General features: G+C 42.0%; 1 protein-coding gene across 1 annotated transcript in view; it reads left to right on the top strand.

The window, feature by feature from the left end:
- mast3b (microtubule associated serine/threonine kinase 3b) overlaps positions 1 to 23,158 on the top strand; it is a 32,564-nt gene extending 9,406 nt beyond the window's left edge. The window contains exons 3-28 of the mRNA XM_061078016.1: positions 2,214 to 2,302; positions 3,814 to 3,886; positions 5,989 to 6,009; positions 6,366 to 6,444; positions 9,312 to 9,469; positions 10,983 to 11,058; positions 11,391 to 11,600; positions 13,846 to 13,947; positions 14,588 to 14,720; positions 15,644 to 15,711; positions 15,958 to 16,049; positions 16,371 to 16,579; positions 16,727 to 16,865; positions 17,358 to 17,490; positions 17,619 to 17,784; positions 18,154 to 18,255; positions 18,513 to 18,635; positions 18,860 to 18,972; positions 19,223 to 19,389; positions 19,609 to 19,730; positions 19,848 to 20,048; positions 20,273 to 20,499; positions 20,698 to 20,820; positions 20,908 to 21,044; positions 21,439 to 21,623; positions 21,749 to 23,158. Coding sequence (XP_060933999.1) covers positions 2,214 to 2,302; positions 3,814 to 3,886; positions 5,989 to 6,009; positions 6,366 to 6,444; positions 9,312 to 9,469; positions 10,983 to 11,058; positions 11,391 to 11,600; positions 13,846 to 13,947; positions 14,588 to 14,720; positions 15,644 to 15,711; positions 15,958 to 16,049; positions 16,371 to 16,579; positions 16,727 to 16,865; positions 17,358 to 17,490; positions 17,619 to 17,784; positions 18,154 to 18,255; positions 18,513 to 18,635; positions 18,860 to 18,972; positions 19,223 to 19,389; positions 19,609 to 19,730; positions 19,848 to 20,048; positions 20,273 to 20,499; positions 20,698 to 20,820; positions 20,908 to 21,044; positions 21,439 to 21,623; positions 21,749 to 22,836 — 4,336 coding nt within the window. The 3' untranslated portion in view covers positions 22,837 to 23,158. The remainder of the gene's footprint in view (positions 1 to 2,213; positions 2,303 to 3,813; positions 3,887 to 5,988; positions 6,010 to 6,365; positions 6,445 to 9,311; positions 9,470 to 10,982; positions 11,059 to 11,390; positions 11,601 to 13,845; positions 13,948 to 14,587; positions 14,721 to 15,643; positions 15,712 to 15,957; positions 16,050 to 16,370; positions 16,580 to 16,726; positions 16,866 to 17,357; positions 17,491 to 17,618; positions 17,785 to 18,153; positions 18,256 to 18,512; positions 18,636 to 18,859; positions 18,973 to 19,222; positions 19,390 to 19,608; positions 19,731 to 19,847; positions 20,049 to 20,272; positions 20,500 to 20,697; positions 20,821 to 20,907; positions 21,045 to 21,438; positions 21,624 to 21,748) is intronic.
- The last annotated feature ends 628 nt before the right edge of the window (positions 23,159 to 23,786 follow it).

Raw genomic sequence — 23,786 nt, 5'->3', positions numbered from 1 at the left:
GATCTGTGGGCTGGTCACCCTGGTGTCACAGCCAAAGCTGCTCATTTAAATGCTAATGGTCAAAGTTTGCCCATTCTTTTCAAGACAGGATTATTTAGCACTCCCTTCCCTCCCTTTACTCACACACAACACAGAGACACACACACAACACACACGTCCCAGAGTTGTGGACATCTGTGGCTCAAGCTGGGCCTGCTGTTGCTGTCCTCAGACACACTACCTCCAGCTTTGTGTGTGTGTGTGTGTTGACAAGAGGTTTCCTCTTTGTGTTTTTAACCATCATCGTCTTCTCTCCTCATCTGACATGGCCGCCGCGTTGGTGTGTCATGCATTTGCCTGCAGATTAGAGTTGTAGTTACGTAAACGTTTCTCAACGCAGTGCCGCTCCGAAGGCGGAAATAATCTCATCCGTTAAATCTCAGTGGGAAGAGACGATGCGCTCTCAGTACTTCTAGTTGAGAATCATAAGCCTCATGTGCACTCTTATTTGCCATATACACCAGTAAATGGAATATCTTTGGGTTTGGGACTTTTGAACAGACAAACCCAACATTTGATCACCAGGTTTCTGAAAAGCTTATTGTTGGCATATCTTTTCCTCACAATTTTTTAAAAAATATCTCTAATTTATATTAACCAATAATAAAAATAAGCATGAGTTTCAGCCCTTAAATTGATTTAAAAAAAACCACGACTCTCACATTCATGTATCATTATCACAGAACACGATATGTGCTGCTGCCCTAGTCTGGCATTGTCTCATGTGTTGAGTTAAGGATCTTCGTTACACACCCTTGTTGACCTGGTTCTTTGAAACCAGTATAATTTGCAGCCTTCAGCTGAAGACAAACTGGTTTGCTGTCTGAGTAAAATAATTATATTTTGAAAGCTAAGTTAACATTTAAATGTACTGAAACAAACATAATCATTTTACTGACTTTCTCTTTGCCAGTGCTAATTGAAAATAGGCTTTTAAGAAGCTATTTCAATAATTCAGGAAATGCAAAAAACGAAAGTTAAAAATGTAAATAGTGCAAAAGAAAACCCCCGACAACATACATTTAAAATATCATGAAATTATAAAAGTACTCCCATTACAATTGGGAGAATAGTATGATCCGGAAAACTAGACGTTGCTCTCTATTGTCACCACTCCCAGTTTGTACCCAGCCAGTTTGCACACAACACAGTGTCATTGTGTTGTGACTCGTTCCGACGGTTTCATTCAGCTACAGGAGTCAGAGATTAATGGATGACAGTCTGCTACTTTAGAGGTCAAGTGTCTTCTTAATCTTTCCACTGTTAACAATGCCAGAAGTCCTGTTCTGTTCATAAAGCTTCTGCGCAACACAAACAAACACTTGGACATACACACAACCTGAAGCACTGCATGAGTCAAACCTGTAATTTTAGGTGAGTAAACCCAGGGCCAAAATTATAATTCTCAGTTTATAGGGATTTATTGTTATGATTTTGACAGTTTAGTGACGAAAGGAAACATGAGAATAATCCGTTTTAGCTTCTTTATGCTAAGGAACATTTTGTTTTCATGATTTTTAAAATGGAAAAGATTTGCTTTAAGCAGTAACTTGCAGGAATCCAGATGATAAGAAATAAGAAAACACAAAGGGGGTAATACACTGCCTCAGTTGTTCATTTGACGCACTTGAACTAATGTTGAGTACTGCAACTGAATGGACCCTATTCAAAGAAGTTAGGGAAAACAATAGCCAAATTGACAACAGGCTTACGTCAGATGCACGCCCTTATAAAAAACAATCTATGTCAAGTATAAGTAGATGCATCCAACGTAGGTGATGACAACTGGACGTACAATTTAAATAGGTCTTTCGTGCAATTTAACTCTAAATTGCAACATGAAACCAAAATGAACTTGATCCAAAGTTTACAAAGAAGCCGAGACGTGAACTTTGGTTTAGATCATGGTTCAAACTTACAAGTGTGAAAACGCCCTTGTTTGTCATGATTTAACACTGTCAGAAAACCAGCTTATTTTCTAACTTCTGCTTCTTAATGTTAAAATTCCACTGTGGACGGTTGCAGCTGAATTAACTGGTCCACAGTCCCATGACAGTCACTCAGTATACAAAGCCCCAGAGAGACATTTTAAACCAAATCTTGATGAGAGATGCAGATGTGTGTGTTTAGGCTTTCAGCCAATTTTTTTTTCTACTCTCTTTTCTCTGCTCCAGCTGTCGCAGCAGCAACAGGAAGAACCTCGGTGTCGGGACGCCGTCGCCCACGCTGTCCCGGCCACTTTCTCCACTCTCTCTCCACACCGGTAAGAACCACTTATGCGTCTTGTTACCTTTTTAATCACAACGTGTTCCAACAGGAGAACCATTGCAAAAAAACATCTGAGGAGAAAAGCATGTTAGTATTGGCATCGGCTCAACTTTACCTCCATTATGGTGTCTTCCAACAATATATTGGCCTGGGGTATGAAAAACTTTTCACTGTTTTTGATTGCGGCGGTTGCTGGAGAAAACATTAGTGTTTCACTATTGCAAGATCAAGCTAGTTGAAGACACCAGTTCTGAGCAGCACCACACCACAGTGTGTGGTTGACTCTCTGCAGAACATTCAGACTTGTTGACCTGGAGGACACAGGAGACTGTTAAAAAATATGACACACTGGGTTTGAAGTTAGCAGTAATGAAGACTGAATGTCATTCAAATCAGAATTGTATGGTGTTAACTGTTTATCTGACAAAGGAGGACTGAAGTCAACTGCATAACATGATCCAGTGTTTTATCAACTCACTGAAGAAAATTTCACATTGTCAGTAATGGGAAAATCTTTTAATGCTGCAAAATGAAGATTTCGTTAATAACACGTCACTTTTCCATCAAACACAACAATAAGGAGAATCATGATATGGAGCCTCCATATTGGAGTGTCTTAAAATATTATGAGCAGTAAACATATGGATGTGAGCAAGTTATTTGCAGTAAGTGTTTCTAAATTACCTCAAATCAGTTTTGACATCTCTGTTCTGCCAACAAATCCACATATATAAATGATTTCAATAAGCTGATACCAGCAGATATATCAATATGGCTGATTTATGGTTGTCTTTCTACTTTGTGATCAGAATAGAAAATAAAGTGTTTTACCTTCAACACCCTCAGCCAAGGTTCCTCTTCAGTAAAATATCATCACCCATCAGAACTGCTTCCTTCAAGTTGGGAAGTTTATCTGTAGATGTTCAGAATTAAGACTTAAGACACACAAGTACAGAAATGTACTGGAAGAGAGTAGATTTCTAAATTGGTGGCATCCTCCTGCTTTGTGAATCAACAATAACATACAATGTGAGCCTCTTAATGCCATGAGGCAGCTGCACTCTATGAAAAGAGTTTGGCTCTCCAGCACTATGTGGACACGCTCCCTTTTCAACTCAATCAAACCCGAGGATCATCTAATCACAGAGAGGGTATAAGGCTCTAATTGGGTGCTCAACCACGTGCGTGTAAACAGATCAGTGTACCCAGACCCCCCGACCCTGGTGAGACCAAACTGTGTGAAGTTTTCCCCGTAATGAAGAATATTCATAGGAAGGTGCTGTAGTATTTGGAAAATGTATTACCAAGATGATATACTGGACCTTTCTGAGGTGCTGGTTAATGCTGCAGTGATGGAGTTTTCCTGCATAGAAATGATGTCATTCTTTTTTCTGAAAATGTTCCACATGGAAATGCAACCATATGATCATCTCTGTTCTATTTGCAGGAGTTTATTATTACAGTCGTAAATAGTGCTTGGGAGTAATTTTGTCTTTCCTCTTTAAGCTGCAAGCAGCCCGCTAGACAGCCCCCGAAATGTGTCGACCAGCGCCTGCCTCAACTTTCCATTTGCCAGAAGGTACGTCAACACTGCACTTACAAATCATTGCCCCTGGACGGATAGGGTGTTGTTGTCACAACTAACGGTTAAATTTGGTCAAAATACTTTTTGTTGTTGATAAAATGTCCACCATGCAATGAGAATTGTAGTTTTGTTTTGGACTTTAAATAAAATGATAGTGTTTGTTTTAGTCTGCAATTTCCTTATAGTTTAATTTGGAATAATTTGGTACCAAGTAGACCTAAAAGTTTGCTTTAAACCCAATTAAACATTCATTGATTATTCAAAGAATATTGGATACTTTTTTTTCCATTTATGTTGAATTGACTGCAGACAACTTTTACAGTTCAGTTCAGTTAACCTGTACACTGACTGTACACAAGTTACTCTACAAGTTACACTACATTACCAACTACTTTATGGAGTTAAATTATAGCCCCTCTAATTTCTTTATAATAAGGTTCTATTTTCCCTTTAAATTATATAAATTCCTTGGAAAATTACAGAGCTGTCAGTAAGTGTTGACATAAAAAATTGCAGCATTAAGAGGTTTTCAATTTGAGGCTTTCTTATGCTTTATTATACTCTAATTTATTATACTATACACATAAACAAACACTGTTTTCAGCCATTAGCAGCACGTATTTACTGCACTGCATGAGAACACAGAGTGAAAATATGAACTGGAAGAACTTTTATTTTTGTTATTTATATTTGTTTATTTATCTGGCATCTCTTTCTGGCTGCTATATAAATATAATATTTTGAGATTTGCTTGATCAAATCTCATTTCTGATACCACGATTTGCAATATCAGGAACTACAGTCTGTGGGTGACTGTTGTTTACCTTCCCCTCGATCCTTTTTAATTTAAGGGTACAAAAAGCCAAATGAACCCCAAAACAACATTTGATGATCTGAGGGTTTACTGTGAGATTGGTTGTGTGTGCTGGGACAGAGGCAGACAGTCAGCAAGCTGTAGGGAAACAGCAGCGAGGTGTCTGAGGCTGATTCAGCCTCGAGCATTCATGGAAGCACACACACACACACACACACAGACACACACATACATATACACATACCTCCCCCGCCAGGTCTCCTTACAGCCGACTCCTCCTCAGCAGGATCAGGCAGATAGGTAGATGGTACCCCCGAAAACCTACTCCCACACCTTTCAGCCTACAAGTGAGGCGGCACCTTAAAGACACACAAGACCAGTCGTTAAAAACTCATGAGCAGCTCAGAATCTTGATCCTTAAACACAATGCAGACCAGACCGAAATATGACACCTACTCTTAGTAACTTTGTATAGCTTACTGTCAACATTAAAGTAAATGAATTCTTTAAACTTTGATTCCTTCTAAAATTTTAGATTTGCATTTCTAGTTCTTTTGTCATAAAACATCAAAGTTTACAGTTCTTTTAATTTCAGTGTCATTTGGACAGAACATTAAATGGCCTTCGTCTAATGTAATAACGAATCAAGATCTAATTCTGCACACATAAACTATAACTTCATGACCACATATTATACAGGGGAAAGTGATGAAGCACCCATTCGCTGTTGTGCTGCAATAATGGACTCAAAGCTCAAACCTAATATAAACCCACTAGAGGAAAGACAAACCTGCACAATATGTCTCCTTCAATAAAGGATTTTGTCAAACTGTTCTTAATTAACCCTTTCTCATCTTTAACATTCTTGTTTTTAACATCCCTCTATGAGCCTCCTAACTCAAACTATCACTGTAAATACATGTCATTTTCTAGAAGCATTCACTCACCCTGTAAGTTTCATTGATTTTTGTTAAAATTTGAATGCGGACAAAATGTAAAATAGAACAATAACACCAAAATCTTAGCTGCAAAAACGAATGCTTTATTTTGCGAGTTATGCCTTAAAGTGCAGATTTGTTTTTCTTATGTAAACGCTGGCCTCAAATTAATTTAGCTCGGTCGCCTCCCCTAGTATCTGAACAGATGAAAACTGGCAAGGAAGGCAACATTGTCAGGACTAATCCCTCATCTGAATGCCAGGGGTCACAGGGTCACTTGTGCAAGATTCACAAAACTCACTAAAGCCGGTTTCTCTTTCTCTCTGTTGCTGTCATGGTCTCAGTCACTTGGCTCGTGCTGACAGGTAGTTTCTTTCATATTCTTGCACCATTTGTTTTGTCTTTTCAAGTTTGTGTTTTTAATACTGCAATCCTGTATTTGCATTTATATTGGTTTTCCAGAAAAAAAATGATACTTATAAGAATCACTTGTGATAGATTTTTTGAGGGACCGCATAAGGCCTAATGCTAACGAGCTGCTATGAATATAATTACTCACAGAACTCTTTTGTATATGATTAAGGGAGGAAAACCAGTCATTCATTTCACCCTCTTGTAGTCACAGATCTCCTACGTCATCGTTATGTACTTTCACGTATGAAATGCTATCTAATGCCTACTTTGCCGAGGCTTATGTAACTCCCATGTCTGTTTTTCTAAGAGCTGAGGGCCGGAGATGGTCTCTGGCATCCCTCCCCTCGTCTGGCTATGGAACCAATCCTCCGAGCTCAACAGTCTCGGTAAGTCCCCCCCAAAACACGACACTGCCCCCTCCTCACCAGTCGAGACGTGGCGGCCAGGAAATTCTAACACCTCCCTCAGCCCAAATAGCACATTGGTTTATGCAAAGAGGGACAGCAAATGCCGAGACCGAGATGACAAACCACTAATTGTTTTCCTCTATCATCTGCTTGAATGAGTCATTCTCCCAAGTCTGTGGAACTGTGTGTGATGTAATACTCACAGTATGTGTGTTTGCATGTTGATGAAGAGATGCAGCAAGAAGTCTCCGTTTTATGAGTGTCTTGAACAAAGCATCACAACATCACACGTTTGTCAGATCAGGAGTTATCTCAGGACACTTTTCATGTAGAGAAGGTCTAGATGGCATTTCATTGTTGTGGCTTGGTTGGTTGTTTGATTACTTGTTTGTGAGGTTGGTTGGTTGCCAGCATGCTCAGTTGGTTGGTTGCTTGTTTGTGTGCATGGTTGTTTGGTTGCTTTTCTGGGTTGCTCGGTTGGATGATGATCCAAAGAAGAGATGGTAGAGAGGCACCCAGTAAGGTTGGGTGATGTTACTAAGAATTTGGCGATGGCATGTACAAGTTAACTCAGCTCTGATGCTGATCATCTTTATCCCAAAAAATCCACCAGCCAGGAGCAATCGAGTGTAGAAAGCACAGCTGCAGCTTCTTGTTTCTACCTGGTGCTGCTGAGCTGTCTGAGCTTAAAATAACCGACGGTTCATCGTATCAGCTGTAGTTAATTAACTGTTGACAGGTCTAATTTAAAATGGGCTGTGTGCTCACTACATGCTGCCATCGAGTCATAGATAGCTTGTGAGTCAAGGACCACCACTCTGGAACTTCACTGTACAACAAATCTTGCTACAGTCCCCAAAAAAAAAACACAGAGTGAGACATCATGTCATTCTCCAAAATTAACTAGATTTTGTATTAAATAATTGAGCTCAAAGGCTTTATATCTTTCACCCTTGGCCTTCAATTCATAGTTGGAACAAGAAATCTCCTACAGCTGTGCTATTTCAGTGTACCAGATACACACGTATTCCAATCAACATTTAAGTAACATAGATTAATTATAGGATCTATAGGACAGAAGACACTTGGCCTAGTTGCTGTTATTCAAATTGGTGTCTGTGGCGGGCCCGGCCACTGACCAGCATTGTCGTTGGAAGGAGCAGGAAATTTGACTCCAAGCTGCTTTTCACATCAATATACTGTGCACATATTTTAAGAGGGGAAATATCTAAGTATACTAAGTAAGTAAGTTACATCCTTTTTTAGAATAAAACTGTAATTATAACCGTTTATAGAATGACCTAAGTCCACAGTGTTGAAATGAGCTGTGTGTGTGTGTGTGGGGGGTTGGGGATTGGTTGAGTCTGTGGTGAAAGTCTAACATGTGCCGCTATTATAAGGAAGTTTATTGGGTAGACCCAGAGGTCAGTGGGGACAATGGCACTCTTCAGGGGCTCTCCCTGGCCTCTTTGTACTGAGTCATTAAATGAGACTTCACAGATGCTGTCCCTCTGGCCGTCCTATGTCCTATGTCCGGGACGCAGGGGCTGCAAAATTAAACAGCAACGTAAACAGTGTGAAAAAGAGTTAACTTACTGCCGCAGTAGACATTGAAAAATAATTTCTTTATGTAAATGAGGAAGCCTCTGTGGGCTTTATTACTGTTAACATCATCACCTAAATTAGATGGAGAAGTGTTAAGTTCTCTTCAGTATTCTAGATTCATACACTAGCTAAACACGTGTGCCGCAAAGAAGTCCTCCACAGGTGTGTAACCAGTGGTTTGGCCTCACGATGGCTTCTTTGCAGCTGTCGTCATAAACCGTGTTATATGGTGCTATGCTGTTATTATGTCAAAAATGCAGGGTTTAGTCGTAGAGCTTCCTGATTTGAGAGGCATTGAAGCTAACTCACAGTAAAGGATCTGAACACAACTTCATTGCTTTCGCTCTTTGGAGACTTTTGTCTGCCCGGTTTTAATTTCAGGGTTGTCTAACTTGTTTGAACACGTTTGCTTTCTCGTTAACTGAGCACTGCTACTGAAAACTCACGACTGACAAGTAGCAATTATGTCTTCGCAAAAGGAAGTTGCGGCGTTGACTAGGTCTGTAATCTTGAGTTTGACCAACACAAAATTCTACCTTTTTAGCACCTTTTAAATCTTTGGCTTAATTTTGCCAAATAGTCAATTTTGGAAACAGAGCCTGGATGAGCTCTGCTGGTGTTTTGAACACGTGTCACACCAAAATGTGTCATTCTGTTTTCTTTCTCTGCAAGGATGTTTGAGTCTTTGTGTATCAAAGCTTTTATAAATAAATGTTCTTTTGAGCGTAGATATCATCGTTTGCTTATGTGCCACTGCTGCGACACTTTTGCAGCTGTGGCTCAAGAAGTTACAATTACACAAATCTGCATCGGGCTTTTTATTTGAGATGATGGATGCAGGAGGTGGAGACACATGGCAACGCCTGGCCATTGAGAGACGGAGAAATAAGTTAAAAGAAAGAGGAGAGATGAAAATGTCTAACTCTGACTGTGAGTGCACTATCCAGAAATCCCCTCACAGTCGGAGTAGCCGTCGGGCAAACCAGGATAAATCCTAGTGGGCTTTCAAAAATCCATAATGTTTTTATCGACCCCATCAGTCTCTTCACCATCCCTCCCCCTGTACCTCTCATTCAGAGGGTGCATATGTTGGTGTGGTGCTTCCACCAGAGATGATATAAATGTCCAAACATTGATTTGTGGTCTTTTTATTTCATAGCTTTCAGAATTCACCTTGACATTTGGCCAATGTAGAAACAAATAAATGTCCGCGACTCATAAATCCATCTTTGTGTCCGCAGTCGTCCTCGTCCTCCCAGGAGCGTCTTCACCAGCTGCCGTACCAGCCGACACAAGATGAGCTGCACTTCCTTTTCAAACACTTCCGCAGCACGGACAGCATGACCGATGAGGATGTACGGCCCTCGACTGTCATGCGACCTCGCTCTCGGAGCCTCAGGTACCTGATCCTGAATTCACAATGAATCTAAATGTGTCTTATTGACAAATGGATTGTTTTCTTGCAGTTGTTATATTTATTCGTGCATATTAATTTCGTAAAAATTGAAATCTTTATAATTTAAAATGTATTGTGACCCATTGAGTTGAAAGCTGAGATATTGGTATCCATGATTATAACGTCACCTCATTTTGAATGCTTTGCTAACATGGATTCAAGGCTCTCAATTTATTCACCTACTCTCTACCCTATGGCAGTTCTTTTAAAAGTGAAGCGCATCGTATTCACATAGCCCTATCAGCTGTGACACTGAATTGTAGTGTCTTGTTTTCCCACTATAGATCCTCTGTGAGATTCCATTACATTTCTCAAATCACACGTTTTACAACCCATTCTGACCAGACTCTGAAAATGTATCTGTTGTTTCTCAACCTAGTGAAATCAGTGTACAGATTAAAATCCAGTAATCCTTCCTAAGGGATTAACTCCCTCTTCGTTTAAAAAAAACAACATTTCAGATTTTGACGGCGAGTGTCATTGCAATGTTCATGAAGTCCTTGGTGACGTAATGTACTGGTAGACTGTCTCATGTCAGGATGCCTGTACATGGATGCGCTTGGCGTCTGAAGCGCCTCTCATTAATTACACATGCCTGTTGGCTGGCAGGTGGAGCTCTGACTCCAGAGCTGTTTGGATTTGACAACTTTTGTCTGTTGGCTCTGCTCTGCACTGTTTGTGCGATGCTGTAGAGCTCTGTGTTCTGGCACCATGGTGTGCCGTGCGTAGGCGTGCTAGCTAACAGCGCCTCAGGGATCTAGCTGCTGAACTGTAGTCGAGGGTGGCAAAGGGGGGAGTGGGGGGGCGCTTGATGCAGAGAGCCACGGTGAGCTGCATCCGTGTGTGTTGGGCTGCAGCCATCCAGTCTAACAGAGGCATCTTTTCATGACAAAAAATGGCTTAGGGAGCCTGTTTTCATGCGATAGGTTTTCCCTCCATCTGTTCCCTTTGAAGCTTATATTTTTCTGTAAAAATACACTCGTCTCTGTCGTCTAAATACTGCTGGTGTTGCAGTAAATGAGTAATTGAGTGATGTTGGTGAATCACACATTTCGACCAGAAGAAATGTACGCAGTCTGCAGAGAAACATCAAAAAGTGACAGTGAAATCCATCCTGATCTCAGCTCTAGCAGCTGAAGAGCCACTGAAATCAAATGTTGGCTCACAATGTTGCTTTGGTGAGTTGAGATTAACACAGCAAGTGTAGATGACCGATCTCAAAAAGATATCGACTTTCAGTCAAACCGCGAGTGGATCGTTGATGATGCATGTTCGGCTTGACTGAACTGAATCGATTGTTTGTCATTTCTTGATAACCATGACATAACCACTGTCACACTCTATCCCAACGTAATGGCTGAGAGGAGAGTTGAATTGGATTGAGTATTGATAACTGTCATAATACATTTGTTGACCACTTAGAAAATACTAAAAGCTTGTTTTGTTTCCGTTGCAGCCCCGGGAGATCAAGTGTTTCTTTCGATAATGAGATAGTCATGATGAACCATGTTTACAAAGAACGTTTTCCAAAGGTACGTACTTCATATCTGTGAATTTGTATTTGAATTGAAGTCATTCTTGTTTATCAGTTTGTTGTGGCACTTAAACAAAACCAGTTTGGTTTGTTAATCCACCTGATAAATATAGTTGAATCAGGAGCATCTTGAAAAATATTTATTTATTTATAAGTTCATAACAGATTACATAATGGCAGACATCCCAGCAGGTGGCAAAATAATCACTGGTTAAAAATCAACAACCATATGAATCCACCCACAGAAACATTATGGACATTTGGTTCTGCGAAGAGTGAAAATCCTAACTGCTCCTTTAAATGCATTTTTTGTACTTACTTACTTTGCAGGCCACAGCCCAGATGGAGGAGCGTTTACTGGATATCGTCACCCACTGTTCTCCAGACAGCTCTCTCCCGTTGGCTGACGGGGTGCTGGGCTTCATCCAGCACCAGTTGGTGGAGCTGGTCAGAGACTGCCTGGATAAGGCCCAGAAAGGCCTGGTAACCTCCCGCTACTTCGCTGAGCTGCAGGAGAATCTGGAGAAGCTGCTCCATGAGGTGGGCAGACATCCAGATGATTTGGACCCATGGGGGAATTTTGTGGGTCAAAGTTCCAAAAAAAGTATTTTAAATAAATCAAGTAGAATCACATTGTGCATCTTTAGCCACCATCTGCTAGTGAGCTTCAACTTGTCAATCTGATGAGATGACGTTATAAAAAGGGATTGATTGATGGAGGCAGGAATGTGCAGTCAGCCATGTAACTCAATAACCGTCTGATAGCCAAAGGCACAGTCGATAGATTTTGTTGTGGAAAATGACAGTGAAGTCGAGAGGTACTTTTGTCGGAGGTCTCATCTGTGCTGTGATAAAATGTTAGTTTCTATAGCAACCTCCCCCTCTGGTCCTGTGCATGCTGTCAGACAGAAGGCAGGGCCGACTCGCTGTACCTCCAGCTGAACTGATAAGTCTGTTCCCATACAGTGGAACAAATACTGTCACACATGCACAAACACACTCACTCTCACTTTGTGCACTAATGCCACCCAGTTAATAAAATGAGTTTGAGTAATGAAGTGCATTGATGCGTGAAATAGTATAAATTACCTTCAGTTTGAACAGGCTGCAACCTTTTTTGTTTTTAAGCAGACATATTGCTTTTCCAGTGTGTCTTTCCTTGTGGGTGTTATAGTTTTTCATACAAATGTAAAAGGTCTGCAAAGTTAGAAATCTAAAGCCCATGGTCAAGGGAGCTGTGTCAAATCTCTACAGTTTGACCTTTCGCTTTGTAATAACGAGGAGTACCCACCTAGTTTAATGGACAGATGGAAAACATATCTTACATTACATTTACTCATTTGGCAGAGGCTTTCATCACAAGGAACGCACAACTGAAGGACAACACTGAGCTTCAGTACAGTAGGAGACCATTGAAGATAGTAATACGTGCTCCATCTGTTCAATAGGACAAAGTGTCTGATATCAGGTAAAGAAATACACCACAAAGTGCCACTCATGGTGTTATTGTGCTAGGAAGAGCTTAAATTAAAAGCACTCAGTACGCGGCCCCTGAATAAGGACATACAGTAGCTGGAGTGGGACATCCCTGCTCTGATTGCATCTGGCAGCTCACTGACACCATAGAGGAACTAAAAACAATCGCACGGGAAAAAAATAAATAAGAGCACTTAGAAGATATTTAACACTGTTTTACACTTCTGTGTGATGCTCATATCCCCACTGAGCTGACACTAAGTGAGCATGTGAGGATTCTGTGTTTGCAAAAGATCAACAGGACACACTTGTGACTTTCTAAAAGCCACATTGTAATATTCACAGTAGACCATGGTTTTGATGGAACCAGAGGGAAAGAGGATGACCCACATTAACTTGCACGAGTTGGGAAAGACTGTGTTAAGAGATAGCTTGATAGATTATTTTTGTACCGAGATGTTTTGCTAAGCTAAGCTACCTGGCTGCTGGCTTTAGCCTGATGTAACACACAGACAACAGGATCAGTCTTGTCATGGTCCAGGCTCCACATGCAAATGACGAATGACAGAAATGTATAGTATACCATGCAGCCACTGTTACACACACTGTCGCTCCAGCCGTCTAGAAGAAAGACCACAGATGACTCATTCAGACTATTCACACCCACCCAGTGATTATTCTAATACTTCCTCCTCCTTTAACGTAATTAAGTCTCTGACGCAGTTCTTTTAGACAGCGTCTGTTTTCATATTTCTCTTGGTGACATACCCATCTGCTTTGAACACACTGTATGCATATATTTGCATTTCCAATTTTAGTACTAAGCAGTGCTGCTACTGGAATATTTATACTATCTTTTTACTTTCTTTAGCACCTCTCACTCAAATCAAATGTAATTCAAAGTGCTTTACAGGTGCTTGACACAACATTAGATATTTAAAATAATTTCACCATTTGGTTGTAGAGACTACTGCATACAAAAGAAACCAAAAATTGAAAAGACAACAATAAACGTAAGTTAAGAAAATGAAAAAATTTCATTTTAAGAATTTTGCTTGAATATACTCCCATGCAACAACAAATTTTAAAATACCTGAAGGACATTCAAACTTTTACACAGCTGCAGTATCTTTTAAATTGTTTCCAATATTTACCATCTATTCTTATTTGCTTGTTCTTTTCTAATGTTAACGTTTTAAAGTTTAGCCTCTCAGGTTGCTTTGTGATGATCTTTTTTGGTTGAGAGTATTTCCCTACTGCAAACAGTCAAACCTGGCTTGTTGTTTTACGCTCCCTTGCTGTTTTCCAGGCTTACGAGCGCTCTGAAAGCGAGGAGGTAACCGTCATCATCCACCTGGTGAGGAAGATCCTCATCATAATCTCCCGGCCCGCTCGCCTCCTCGAGTGTTTGGTAAGCCTGGCAAGAGAAAATCACGTTCTGATTTAAAATTAGATTACTTTGATTGAGGTCAGTTGTTAAGTTGAGATTCTGACCTTCAATATCTCATGGGAAATACATTCATGTTCATCACCAGAACATGAATCTGATGAGGGAGGAAAATATTATTAAACTTTCACTATGCTTCCCTGTCAGTAGATAAGTTTCCAATCAAAACTGTTGTCAGTGAAGTATTTTTATTTCCTACAGTGAAAACACATTGTTAAGATTTGTTATTGTATTGCTGTGGTTGAATAAGGCTAACCTGCAGACACCTCCGTAAATTAAGACCAAGAAATCCACATGATCAGAAAGGCCTTGAATATATTTGATCTGTCTGCCGTTTATGTTTTGACATAAACTTTAGATCATCAACTCTGATTTCAACAATTAAGATAATTATATGTCTTCCAGCTAATTGGATAAATGCTTATTGAAAATCAAAAGTGACTAGAGTGGAAGCGCTGACACGCTGAACGTGTTTAAGATTACATCTGCCTTTGACTTCTACCACTGATACAGATGATACACTTGCCTTTTCTGTTACCTGCTTTAAGTTTCAGTCCATTGGGATATTGGCTTCAAATTAATGGGTCTTGGATGCTGTTGACAGGAGTTTGATCCAGAAGAGTTTTACCACTTACTCGAGGCAGCAGAGGGCCACGCTAAGGTCGGCCAGGGAATCAAGACGGACATCCCGCGGTACATCATCAGCCAGCTCGGTCTGACCAGGGACCCTTTAGAAGGTAAAGGACTCATGAAGTAAAGCTTTATATGTGATTCACATATCCAAATCTTTGAATAAACAGGTGCACAGTTCTTTGTGGAGCAGCGGTGGTGCAGCTTCAGGGTTCTGTATCCGAGTCCTGCAGCAGGTCTTTACTCGCTGCGGCTCAATGACTGCAGGTCCCTTTTACAGTTTCAGAAAGAAAGCTACAACCAGCATCACCACAGGACAAGGATACAGCCCATTACATTCAGAAAAACCTCTGCACTGTATTCCTCATGAATAGCCTATTTTGTATAATGATCATCAATTCATTTATTTGCCTATGTTTCTTTTTTTAACCAAGCTGCTAATTGTAATACTTAGTTATTTTTTATACAGAGAAAAACTGACTCGGTGTTACAGTGTAAAAGCGAGTGGGGAAATTACAGAACACAAACATGATTGTTCTGGCGCAGTTGCTATATCACTCACTTTAATCATTTATAAACAGAAAAGAAAAAATCTTCATGAGTTGCTGCTGTCACCACTGTGAAAGCTGTAAAGCTCAAAAGGCATTCAACACACTCAGAGCTTGTAATTAAACACTTGAATAGCAGTTTGTTAGTATTGCCATGGCAATGAGAAAATCATAGATCGTTTGCTTGAGATAATTGTGAAATTGCTGGTACGTGACAGCTTGAATCAGCACGAAAGAAAAGTGATTCAACAGTTGAAACAAAGCCAAGTAGTTTTGTGTTTTCTGTAACAGAACTGTGTATACAACCTCCTCTAAAACCTTTTATAATTTGCACTTGATCTACATTCAGTTCACTGCATATTGGACTTGGTTTATGTTCTATAAAATAATTATTAAAGATGTAACAGTTGAGACTCAGGAAACGCGTCCTTAACTGGGAATGCAGCTTGAAATATTAAACTGTTTTTCTCTCTTATTTGTAGACATGGTGCAGCTGGAACAGTACGAGGCCAGTCCTTCAGTGTCAGTGGAAGCAGATGGTCATGCTGAGGTAATTTTTTCTAAAAACAAAGTGCACATACACCACTGTGCTCAAATGTGTAGCTTGTCTTTCTGAGACACTTCTGACTGACACATCTGGAGTAAATGCATTACACTTAATGCAGCAAACTGCTGAACCGGCCCGGAATTTTTACTTTTGATTTCTGATTTTAAAGTAATAATCTGAGTGATTGTTTCTACTGTGTCTACTTGTGAACTGTCTTCTAAGCATCATGTTTGTGCGTCCTCTCGTCAGAATAAGGCTCCACAGACTCTGACACCCACACGAAGGAAACCTCTCGAAAGAGATTTTGAGACGATCAAACTCATCAGTAACGGAGCTTATGGGTAAGAAGATTCCCAAAGATGTATTACCTCACCCAAGGAGGTTATGTTGTCACCTGGGAAAAGGATAACGCAAAAATGACTCAAGGGTTTTCCAGGATTGTTTTTTTCCACTGTCTTTAACACTGTGAGAGGGCGTTTTCCAACATTTTCATGGATTTCTCTGAGAATAATTCATTGGTCTTGATTAAACAAATCAGGCATGTTTGGGGGAATGATATTTATGAGTGTGTGTTATGTGATGCAGAACCAAATCCACATCTAGTGAATTTGAATGTGGTTTTATCCTTTAATAATATTGGGTGTAATGTTGTATTTTGATAGGGCTGTGTTTCTGGTCCGCCACAAGGAGACCCGCCAACGATTTGCTATGAAGAAGATAAATCGTCAGAACCTGGTCCTTAGGAACCAGATCCAACAGGCTTTCGTGGAGAGGGACATCCTGACCTTTGCTGAAAACCCCTTTGTCGTCTCCATGTTCTGCTCCTTTGAGACACGACGCCATCTCTGCATGGTCATGGAGTATGTAGAAGGTAACGTCAAGAGAGGCTGTTGAGTTTTCCATTCAAAGCATTTAGTTAATTCTAAAAAAAAGTGCTTTACTCTGTGTGCTTTGTTTCTGAGAATATAAACGAGTGTAGCCCCTGTGGTCTTAAGGTTTTCTGCTTTTCTTCTTAAAGGTGGAGATTGTGCCAACTTACTGAAGAACATGGGTCCACTACCTGTAGAAATGACAAGGATGTACTTTGCTGAAACAGTCCTGGCTCTGGAGTACCTTCACAACTACGGCATCGTGCATCGGGATCTCAAACCTGACAAGTAAGATCACAGAATGTCACCTCACTCCTCTTTGAGATTTTAAGATGTACCGAGTCTTGATTGGCTCTGAATCAGCTCTTTGATTTCATTCAACTTAACGTTATTAAATGATTAAATAGACATCTGATCGGTGATTAGACAATCATGCCGTTGTCAGACATTAACTCCCCGAAAATATCCGGAAGATTTTGTAAATTTGTATGTGTTTGTATTTCACATGTGAAGAACACAGCAGTTTGGAGGTCAGATGTGTTCATTGGAACAGGAAAATGTCTGTTAAATGGGTAGTGCATGCAGGAGGCAGGACATGAGGCGTGAATTCTGTTGCAAAAGTCATGTTTTTCATGAATTAGACCTAATCACCAAAAGCTCTTGAATCTCATTGTTTTTCAAGTTAAAATCTTCGTCTGCGTCTTCAACGTGTATGTTCCCCTTCTTCATCACTGCCTATGTTTATGATCTACTTAATTTTTTTCTTTTTACACGCACCAGCTTATTAATTACATCCATGGGCCACATCAAGCTAACAGACTTCGGCTTGTCTAAAATTGGCCTCATGAACATGACCACCAACCTGTACGAGGGTCACATGGAGAAGGACACAAGAGAGTTTGAAGACAAACAGGTGGGACAGTTTCAGAAAAAATACAAAACCTCTTCATACATTGCAGGACCATTGGAGTTGTGACAGCTTTGATGATGGAAGCAGTTGTTTCTTTCTCTCACCTGTGTTGATTTTATTTCTTTCCGCAGGTTTGTGGCACTCCAGAGTACATCGCCCCGGAGGTGATCCTCAGACAGGGCTACGGAAAGCCTGTGGACTGGTGGGCTATGGGGGTCATCCTCTATGAATTCCTGGTCGGCTGTGTCCCATTCTTTGGAGACACGCCCGAGGAGCTTTTCGGTCAGGTTGTCAGTGGTGAGTGATGAATTGACAGGCCTTGAGAAGAAATGTACCAGGGTAACTACCCATGTGATGTCAAACGTAGAAAACAGAAGCTGAGATTTATGTTTTTCTAATATAAAATGTTCCCATTATCACATAATGTGCTTGATATTGCAGTGCTGGCTAGCATAATTTATTTGTTGTATTTATTACTTAAAATGTTTAAAATAAAGTCATATAAATTAAAAGAAATGTATCATTGCCAGCTAGATTCTATTTAGATTTCCAAACATGCTGCAAACAGTATAATTAGACTGTTAGTGAAACAGAAGCTGTTTCATTGTTATTTACTGCTCCTTAGTTTTTGCTCCTCTGACGTACTTATATTTGTGTGATTTGCAGATGACATTATTTGGCCTGATGGAGAAGATGCTTTACCGTCTGAGGCCCAGGACCTGATCACCCGCCTGCTGAGGCAGAGTCCCTTAGATCGACTGGGAACCGGTACGGCTGAGGGCGTTTTATCCAAAAATCTAAATCCAATGCAAGATTTATGTAGCTGGTGGGAAGATAAAATAGTGACTCCCTCCTCAACACATTTAGACCTATATTAAACTTTATAAAGTACTTCGAGAAAAGCACAATTTAGAAATGATAGGAACAGGAAAAAGAAACACATGATGTATTAGAGGGCATTTTATACAATGTTTATCACCGATCATGATCCAGTGTTCAACTGACGGGGAAAACTGTGTTTGCAGGTGGAACGACAGAAGTCAAGCATCACGCCTTCTTCCTGGGCCTGGACTGGAATGGTCTCCTGCGGCAGAAAGCTGAATTTATCCCTCAGCTGGAAGCAGAGGACGACACCAGTTACTTCGACAGTAGGTTAAAGTTGAGATGATATATAATGTCTTCCAATTAATACTACAACCTGACTACAGGCTTAATGAGTGTTTTATTGTGTAAATAAAACAAATGCAGCGCCAGGGTGCAGCATTTTGCGGTGGCTGATTGACAACATAAACACACAATGAATTATAAATAAAGCCACTTAAGACTCTATGTGTAAAAGATTTCGAGCTTAATTCTCTATACCTGTCTTCAGCTCGATCAGAACGCTACCATCACTTGGCGTCTGATGAGGATGAGGAAACCAACGACGAAGAGTCTTCCTTGGAAATCAGACAGTTTTCTTCCTGGTCGCATCGCTTCAGCAAGGTAAGGACTGGTAGAAGATAAGGGACGTGGAGGTTTAGAGAAACAGGTACTAAAGAAACTTGCAGGGTTATTTCTATGTATATTTACAATGTTTACTGGAGGCATATTTGAAAGGTAAGAAATTACCAATGTTAATTTAGTGCTAACAAAGTAGACTTCCAATATCCTGACAATGCCATACAAATCATCTGCAAGGTCTTCAGTACTCGGGCCCTATTCTTCAAAACAGCTCCCTTGTTTTTCATCACAGGTTTACAGCAGCACAGAACATCTGGCGACACCTTCCAACCTAAGTTTCTCCTCCGACCGCAGCCACAGTGAGGATAAGGAGGACCGCAGGGACATGGGAGGATTCAGTCTCTCCCCGAGCCCAGCAGATGGCAGTGTGGAGCGCAGACATGCTGAGCGTATGGCAAGGTGGGCACAAGTAAAACACAGTACTTCCTAACTGTCATAACCCGCCTTGATTCCACGTTTTCTGTGTTCTTGTTGTACACCTTAAGAAAAATATAGGAATTTAATTGTTCACAAGTCCATCGATCATTCTCTTGATTGTGTGTGAAAACAGAAAGTCATTAAAAACAAGAGTGTTGGTGTGATCACTTTGATTCACTTGTCCAACTGGTGTGTTTGTAGCCTTCGCCCTCGAGCCTCCTCCAGCTCCTCCCAGTCTGAGAGGAGCCCCAGCCCTCTGGTGATGAGCAGCACCCACAGCCTGGAGACGATGCCTCGCTTTGCCCTGTCCACTGATGACGAAGGTAAATCCAGAATGATCCTTTTTCTGCATGTCTGTTCACATTTATTAGTGATTCTATTAGAGTTGTGACCAGAGCATTTTCACATGTTGTTTGCCCTTGAATCTGTGTTACCTGCAGCCGAGGTTGTCGTCTCCAACCTTCGGAGGATCAGGATTCGCAGTAACAGCACCGGGGCCAAACACTCATCCCCCAAGGACCCTGTCGGCCCTCGGCGCTTCGGTAACCAGCTGGATACACCAGATAGACAGAGGCTTCCCTGTGGAGGGAAGGTCCCAAAGTCGGCCTCCGTCTCAGCCCTGTCTCTCATCATCACTACAGGTTCGGAAGGCTTTCATCAACAAGTCCATCAGAATTGACTCAACAGTTATCTGAAGTCAAAACCTAGATTGCTTTCAAATAGAATATCATGGACAAAAGCTGGTTAATATTTGTAAACTATATTTATTTACATTAAGATGAATACAAGCTGCTCTTACTGTTTTTTTACATGTCAAATTTATTTGGTCAGCAAGTTAACAAAAACCGTGGTGTTTTTGTTGTAGATGACTCACCCGGGGGCCTCCAGCCAAGTCCCATCTCCCCTCGCTCACTGTCCTCCAACCCCTCATCTCGTGACTCATCACCCAGCCGGGACTTTTCCCTCGGCCCTGCCAGCCTGAGGCCGCCCATCATCATCCACACCTCGGGGAAGAAGTTTGGCTTCACCCTGCAGGCCATCCGCGTGTACATGGGCGACAGTGACTTCTACACAGTGCATCACATGGTGTCGGTGGGTGTCTCCACAAGTTTTAAAACTGATTTGACTCACAAACACACGGCGTAGCTCGTAATTGTGTGTTTTACATGTTGTATCTGTGGCAAGTCTACTTTTATTCCGATGGAGATAAGCCAGAGGAGAACAGTATTAAAAGGTGGTTATGTAATACTCTGAGAAAACTCCATCCACTCTGTGTTTCTGTTTTTAAAGAGTGTGGAGGAGGCCAGCCCAGCGCACCAGGCAGGACTCCGCACTGGAGACCTCATCACACATGTGAACGGAGAGACTGTCCAAGGCCTGGTCCACCCTGAAATGATAGAACTGCTACTGAAGGTACAACAGTTTAAAAGTTTAGTTTAAGTTGCGTCATTTGTCCCTAGCACAAATTAATGTTTTTTTCCACTCCTTTGCGATGAGCAGAGCGGCAGCAAGGTGGCGCTTCAGACCATAGCGCTTGAGAACACGTCAATCAAAGTCGGTCCAGCTCGAAAGACCAAACACAAAGGCAAGATGGCTCGTCGCAGCAAGAAGAGCAAGAGGAGAGATAATTACGACAGGTGAGAGTCTGAGCGTCGGTTTCCTCTCACTCGCTGCAGTGTTACTCATCTGTTGTTTACTCAACAGAGCAGCAGAAAAACTCTAAATTCAGTCATCTGTCTCCCTCTAGTGTCACACACTGCTAAGTCAAATCAAAAAACAACTTGTAACAACTGTACTTTGATTCACTATGATTTATTCTGTCTGCCACTAGGCTTGAAATTGCCATGAAGTCTCAATTTATAACTCAAAGGAATAGCGTCTGTGACCAGCTACAGAACACGCTGTGAAAATGAATTGGATTCACATTGTCTTAAATACTCCACTGGGTCATTAGAACACACAGAATAACTCCTGAACTCACTGAACTACACAGGATCAGATCTCTGACTCGTCCTCTTCCTTCTCTCCAAGGCGACGAAGCATCTTGAAGAAGCTGTCCAAGCAGAGCACGGTGATTCACAGCAGCCGCAGTTTCTCTTCTGGTCTCCATCACTCCGTTTCCTCCAGCGAAAGTCTTCCAGGCTCCCCGACACACAGCCTCTCCCCCGGCCCTTCCACTCCGTGCCGTAGCCCTGCACCCGACCATCAGGCCTTTGGTGAGTTAAGGATTGCTGATGCGGAAAGTTCAGGGCTCTTCGACGTAGATAGGTCGAAGGATCAGGAGAGAATATTTTGCGGCTTGTTGTGGAAGTATTTTGAAACTGTTTTCACTTCTTTCCAGAAACGAACTCTCCTCAGAGCACATCTCCATGCTCCAGCTCTCCCAGTTCTCCTGCCGCACACATCCGGCCCAGCTCGCTCCACGGCCTGGGCTCCAAGCTCAGCACGCAGCGCTACACCAAGGTGGGCCGCCGCAAGTCCACCAGCAACATCCCGCCCTCACCCCTGGCCTGCAACTCATCATCCTCCACCCAGCCCCTTTCACCACAGCGCTCTCCATCCCCGCTGCCAGGCTTCGCTAAAAGCCTCCACTCCTATCACGGCAAAACCCTGTCACCGCCCACCATCGTTCGGCACATTGTTCGTCCCCGCAGCGCCGAGCCCCCCCGGTCACCGCTGCTGAAGAGGGTGCAGTCAGCTGAGAAACTGTCGGGAGTGTATCACACGGACAAGAAGTCGTACGCGCCACGCAGGCACACGCTGGAAGTACCGTTTTACGGGGAGGCCGATCTGCTCTGTGACTCCGAGGCAGAGGGCACCTGTGGAGGCTCCTACCTCGGGGCCGAGCACAGCAGGCTGGGGGGCTACATGGGGAGCCAGCGGGTGAGGGACTCTGAACGATCCGAGCAGCTGGTAGTGATGAGAAAGCTCAACCTATCAGAGCGCAGAGACTCCTTTAAGAAGCAGGAGGCAGTACAGGAGGTGAGCTTTGACGAGCCGGAGGAGAAAACCAGCACCGCGGTCAGTGTGACCACCACAGCACCAGCAACCCAAACACAATTTACGCAGCCGCAGCAGCACAGGACGGCTTGGGTGCTCACTCGACCCCAAACAAGTGAGGAGGTGGAGCTGGAAGTTCCGGCGGTGAGGAGGTTTACGCTGGTGCCCCAGATCGCCGTGCAGGGCTCCACGGAGAGCGAGGAGCAGGACGAGTGGGAGGCGTGTTCAGACAGCGAGGAAACCACAGAGAAGCAAGAGCTGGAGATCACCGTCACTTCATCTCCGCAGCAGCAGGTGGGACGCCCTCTGACCGAGTCAAGCTGCACTCAAGACGCAGAACCCACTTCCTGTGGTTCTCACATCGGGGCGTCAGCAGAGAAGCCACAGTGCAGAGAGGAAACTCAACTAAAAGGCCATCAGAGAAAGTGACGGATCAACACTTATCTCTCATTGCAGCTGCTCGTTTCTCGTCTGTCAACACGCGTCACCGCTGAATGAAGAATCCCTGGTGGTTTTTTGTCTGAGCCAGACGAACTGGAATCTGAACTCTTTTACAAATGGAAGGACAGTGGGAAAAGATTTTACTTGAATTGTTTTTTTTTTTTTTTTTTTTTTGTAAATATCAAGGACGTTCTGGTCGTATTTATTACATTTGATGAATTAGTAACAGGGAATGAGGGAACTTCTCATTGGTTGAGTTGCCAAGGCTCAACGTTTTTGTATCCATAAAATGTGGCTTTATGTCTTTTGACTGGATTTTTTGCTATAAATGTCTATTTTTTAAAACAATAGTTATGGCACAGAGTAGTTTGATAATGCTGAGCATAACTGTTGCAGGACCAAAAGGTACGAGAAGTGTTGGTTCCTTTTTCCCCCGTTCAGTCTCTGTTTTTAATCTGAACCCTGCAGCTTCCAGGAGTGTAAACCTGCTACAGTATGATCATAGTCTTCATAAACGTAACAATGACTTTTAGTTCACACTGTGAGAAACTCGTCATTTCCTGATAAACTCCGTCTGAGAGTACAGATCAGCCTTCCATAGCACTACATCCTTCAGAGCAAGCATTCACACAAAAGCTACTGGGCTTTAATGAAGCCGCAGTAAAAATTATTCACGATCGCACAACTGGAATTCTTCCATTTTGCACTTGTCAGACCGAACAGTCGTCCATAATATCGAGTTAAGTTTGTCTGACAGAAGACGACCAGGAAAACTTTTTGTGGCCGGGGTTTCTCTGGGAAAGTAAAGTACTTCCTGTGACTTCTTGATCACGATCCTCACAGTGTGAACTCATGGTGGCAGCTCCTTTTTGTGTAAAACGTGGAAACCAGTCAGAGCAGGGTAACGCAAATTACCCAGGTGTGACTTTAAAGTACAA

This window comes from Limanda limanda, chromosome 9, assembly GCF_963576545.1.
Source record: "Limanda limanda chromosome 9, fLimLim1.1, whole genome shotgun sequence".
Lineage (NCBI taxonomy): Eukaryota > Metazoa > Chordata > Actinopteri > Pleuronectiformes > Pleuronectidae > Limanda > Limanda limanda.
Note: the sequence above shows the minus strand (reverse complement) of the source record. Positions and strands in the feature narration are given on the sequence as shown.